Source organism: Nansenia antarctica (genome assembly GCF_963989245.1).
Source record: "Nansenia antarctica genome assembly, chromosome: 14".
NCBI lineage: Eukaryota > Metazoa > Chordata > Actinopteri > Argentiniformes > Microstomatidae > Nansenia > Nansenia antarctica.
The window spans coordinates 29,213,356-29,218,355 of NC_137684.1; the positions used below are offsets into that span (position 1 = coordinate 29,213,356).

At 48.9% G+C, this 5,000-nt stretch overlaps 1 protein-coding gene across 1 annotated transcript in view; it reads left to right on the forward strand.

The window, feature by feature from the left end:
* trpm5 (transient receptor potential cation channel, subfamily M, member 5) overlaps window positions 1-5,000 on the forward strand; it is a gene marked incomplete at both ends in the record, with an annotated part of 17,531 nt that overhangs the window by 7,321 nt on the left and 5,210 nt on the right. The window contains 7 exons of the mRNA XM_080544769.1: window positions 287-410; window positions 910-1,055; window positions 1,521-1,633; window positions 1,973-2,068; window positions 2,246-2,510; window positions 3,254-3,372; window positions 4,086-4,218. Coding sequence (XP_080400895.1) covers window positions 287-410; window positions 910-1,055; window positions 1,521-1,633; window positions 1,973-2,068; window positions 2,246-2,510; window positions 3,254-3,372; window positions 4,086-4,218 — 996 coding nt within the window. The remainder of the gene's footprint in view (window positions 1-286; window positions 411-909; window positions 1,056-1,520; window positions 1,634-1,972; window positions 2,069-2,245; window positions 2,511-3,253; window positions 3,373-4,085; window positions 4,219-5,000) is intronic.

The window sequence follows — 5,000 nt, forward strand, 5'->3', positions numbered from 1 at the left end:
ACACACACACACACCCTAACCCACATTCTCTCTCTCTGTCTGTGGCCCACATGTATACACACACAGACACACACAGACACACACACACACACACACAGACACACACACACCCTAACCCACATTCTCTCTCTCTGTCTGTGGCCCACATGTATACACACGCACGCACACACACACACACACACACACACACACACAGACACACACACACACACACACACACACACACACACAGACACACACACACACCCTAACCCACCCTCTCTCTCTCTCTCTCTGTCTGGCCCAGGGTCCTGAGGCGGTGGCTGCAGCTCTGGCCGGCTGTAAGATCCTGAAGGAGATGTCCCACCTGGAGTCTGAGGCGGAGTCGGCACGCAGCATGAAGGAGGCCAAGTACGAACAGTTCGCCTTGGGTGAGTGACAGACAGAAACACCCTGGGTGAGAGACAGACAGTTTGCCCTGGGTGAGAGACAGACAGGGAAACACACCTGGAGACGGCACACGGCATCACACTCTGCTGTGACACGGAGCACACTTTGACTTCATCACTTCATCATAAATGCACTGCACTTATATAGCGCCTTTATCCAAAGCGCTTTACAACGGCCTCTCATTCACCCATTCACACACACATTCACACACCAATGGCGGCCAAGCTGCCATGCAAGGCGCCGACCCGCTCACTGGGAGCAATTTGGGGTTCAGTGTCTTGCCCAAGGACACTTCGACATGTGGCCAGCCGGGGCTCGAACCACCGATCTGCCGACCTTGCGATCATTAGACGGCGGCTATGAGTGCAGTCGATCATGAAAGTCAAGACCTCGATATACAATCAGACAAATGGCCCACACGTCAAAGTTCTACTGTATAGGACGGACTTGTTTGTTGACATCGGTGTTGTGTGGCTGTAGATCTGTTTGGGGAGTGCTACTCCAACAGCGAGGACCGCGCCTACGCTCTGCTGGTGAGGAAGACCCGCTGCTGGAGTAGGACCACGGTCCTGAACCTCGCCACTGAGGCCGACGCCAAGGGCTTCTTCGCCCACGATGGAGTTCAGGTGACACTGAGGACATAAACACACACACACACACACACACCCACAGACACGCAGACACACACACACACACACACACACACACACACAGACACGCAGACACACACACAGACAGACACACACAGACACACACATAATGAGGACATGCACACAGACACAGACACACACACAGACAAGCAGACACACCCTCACACACACACACACACACACACACACACAGACACGCAGACACACACACAGACAGACACACACAGACACACACATAATGAGGACATGCACACAGACACACACACACACACACACACACACACACTGTAAAAAGCCGCTCTGTGTCTCTCTTTATCGTGAGTATGTATGACTGTGTGTGTTTTGTGGTTTGAAGCGCCCTCTTCTGGCCAGCCTGCGTACTGCATGGTCTTTGTGGAACTCTAATAATAATAATACCGCTTCTATAATGATCTATCCCAGGCTCTGCTCACAAAGATCTGGTGGGGGGCGATGACCACAGACCGAGCTATCTCTAAACTGGTCGTGGCCTTCTTCTGTCCCCCTCTCATCTGGACCAACCTCATCAAATACAGGTGAACACTGACTTTTACAATGTAGGCTAGGCTACCCATTTTTGTTTTATTATGATTATTTACCATGTCATTGACGACAGGACGGTGGAGAGTACGCCCGTTAGTATGGACGGTTTCAATATGAATGAGGAAGTGTTTAGGTTGAGATTAAGAGGACTTGATGTGTGTGTGTGTGTGTGTGTGTGTGTGTGTGTGTGTGTGTGTGTGTGTGTGTGTGTGTGTGTGTGTGTGCGTCTCTGCGTGTTCATGTGTGTCTCTGCGTGTGCATGTGTGTCTCTGCGTCTCTGCGTGTGTGTGTGTGTGTGTGTGTGTGTGTGTGTGTGTGTGCGTGTGTTGTAGTGATGAGGAGTTGGACAGTCGTGGAGGCGGGGAGCAGCTGGTGGAGCTGGACAACCTGGACACAGAGAAGGCCCTGCTGCTCACACCTGACCCTCTGTGAGTCTGAAACCTCCACCTCCCCTATCACCTCGAGGATGACCAAAAGCTATTACACGGTGTCACGATAGGTCTAAAATTCGATCCAAAGCTCTAAAAACCTCTTAAATTGGACTTGTTGAAAGAAACTTGTAGGAACCCTGCTATGTTTGTGACTACGTCCTGTTTGTGTTCCAGGGACTCTGGGCCTCCCCCTGGTGGCCTAGTGGACCAGAGCAGCGCCGCGGCGTGGTGGCGTTTCCTCCTGCGGCGCTGGCGTCGGTTCTGGAGCGCCCCCGTCACCGTGTTCCTAGGCAACGTCATCATGTACTTCGCCTTCCTCTTCCTGTTCACCTACGTCCTCCTGCTGGACTTCAGACCTCCGCCCCCCGCCGGGCCCGGGGCCCCAGAGATCATGCTCTACTTCTGGGTGTTCACCCTGGTCCTGGAGGAGCTGAGACAGGTAGATCATCATGACGTTAGAATTATAAGGTTCTATCTCCATTTTTGTCATAATTTTGTTTTTTTTCATAATCTGATCCATTAGGTGTTCATTAATGCCTGTGTGGTGTTATTTTTAAAATGTTGACATTTTTGAGTTAGTAATTTATCAAATACAAAGGTTCCACCTCACAAAACATAATGGAATGTAAAAACTTTGACGCTCAATATCTCTGAACTTCCCTAAACGGAGATAGAACCTTATCATTCTAAACTCACATCATGCTCTACTTCTGGGTGTTCACTCTGGTCCTGGAGGAGGTGAGACAGGTAGATCACTCTGGTCATGGAGGAGGTGAGACAGGTAGATCACTCTGGTCATGGAGGAGGTGAGACAGGTAGATCACTCTGGTCCTGGAGGAGGTGAGACAGGTAGATCATGCTGTACTTCTGCAGGGTTCCCGCGCTGGTCTTAAAAAGCCGTAAAGTCTAAAATCTTCCTTGGTGGCCCACATGTGGGCCAATTCCTTAAATTGGTCTAAAAGATGCGGTGCTAGGTCTTAAAAACTAGATTAGCTTGTCCTGCAAGGAAGCTTTTGTGCACTTTGACTTTCTACAGTTATTCAAAAAGGTCCAAAAAGGTCTTAAATTTGACTTGTTGAGACTTGTAGGAACCCTGTTTACTGTAACTGAAATGGAATGCTTTATGAACTGCCATTTTCTCTCATTGGGTGACCCGTCACCACGGCGACCTGGGTGGCGCAGAGCTTCTTCACCGACGAGGACACCAACATCCTGAAGAAGTTCAGACTGTACGTGGAGGACAACTGGAACAAGTGCGACATGGTGGCCATCTTGCTCTTCGTGGTGGCCGTGTCTTGCAGGTAAACCGCTTCCTTCAGGTAAACGACGGCAATTAAAGACTCACCTGTTTAGGCAGGCCGGTAGTCACCTATAGTCATCTTAGAACATCTGTTTATGTTCTGTTTATGTTCTGTTTATGTTCCTGTTTATGTCGTCCCTTTGGGGTGTTCCTCCGTTTTTGTTTTTAATCCTTGATGTTTTGATTGCTTTTCTTTTCACTCATTTTTATCCCTTATTTCTTTATGTAAAGCACCCTGTGCATCCGTGCTGTGAAGGGCGCTATAGAAATAAAATTACTTACTTCCTCCCTCTTTCATATGCAGAAGTGCACCAGTCAGCTTGACAGTTTATTGCTAAATTGAACACGTTAACTTCCAACGTTCGCATTCCATCTTGCATTGATGTCAATAGGAAATTCAATTAAATTCAAATCAATTCAACTTTATTCGCCATGTGCAGTGCACTGGGAACATGACTTGGTATTCTACCATGTTGAACAAGCTACAGTACATATAACAGCAAGACGACAATACAACAGTACTCAAGACAAAAAAAATATTTTATACAGTACCAATATGAGTGAATAAATATACTGTACAACTTAGTGCAAGAACATGTAAAGTGCAAGGTGCAATGATCAGGAGTTATGATCTGCCCTATGATGAGGTCTCAAGGTAGGAGGATTCCACCCGTTATGAGCTGTGTTAAACACTGTCGCCTGTGATGTTTGGAGGATGATGGAGCACACCTATCAGGCGGGACGCACCGTGCTGGCCCTGGACTTCATGGTCTTCACCCTCCGGCTCATCCACATCTTCGCCATCCACAAACAGCTGGGGCCGAAGATCATCATCGTGGAGAGAATGGTGACGCAAAACCACATCCTGTTAAAAAAGAGATAGCGCCCCGCGGTGGTGTAGCGGTCTACGCACTGGCCGCTAGTGCATGCTGCCCACCGGGGCTGGGGTTCGTATCCCGGCTCGCCAGATCCAGATATGGCCGAGGCACACGGGAAGCGGCATATTGGCCGGCCGCTTCCGAGGGGGGGTATAGGAGTATTTCTGGACTAGGATCCGTCGCGCAACACCGCCCCCTGGGTGCCGGAATAACGGTACTGGGCTCGAGGAGCCAGTCAGCCTAGTCTGCCTGGCGCCCTCCTCTGGGACTGCCGGCCACGGGGTCGTGCGGCGGATCCTATGCAATAGGCAGGGGATAATTGGATGCTAAGTTGGGTTAAATTGGCTACCAAATTGGGTGAAAAAGGGATAAAATCTGAAAAACAAATTAAAAAAAAAAAAAAAAAAAAAGAGATAGCTCACTCTTGTACACCTTATAGTCAGATAGGTTCCTTCCCAGTAAATGTACAGTAGGTAGAATCGTCTTCTGTAGTCCATAAGACGTCCTAAAGACGTCATCTGGACGTCCTAGAAAGACGTCACCTGAACCCACATTCCGGTGAAACTAATATTTTAATTATTAAATGATAATGTGTGTGTGTGTGTGTGTGTGTGTGTGTCTGTGTGTGTGTGTGTGTCTGTGTCTGTGTCTGTCTGTCTGTCTCTGTGTGTGTGTGTGTGTGTGTGTGTGTGTGTGTGTGTGTGTGTGTCTGTGTGTCTGTGTGTATGTCTGTGTGTCTGTGTCTATGTGT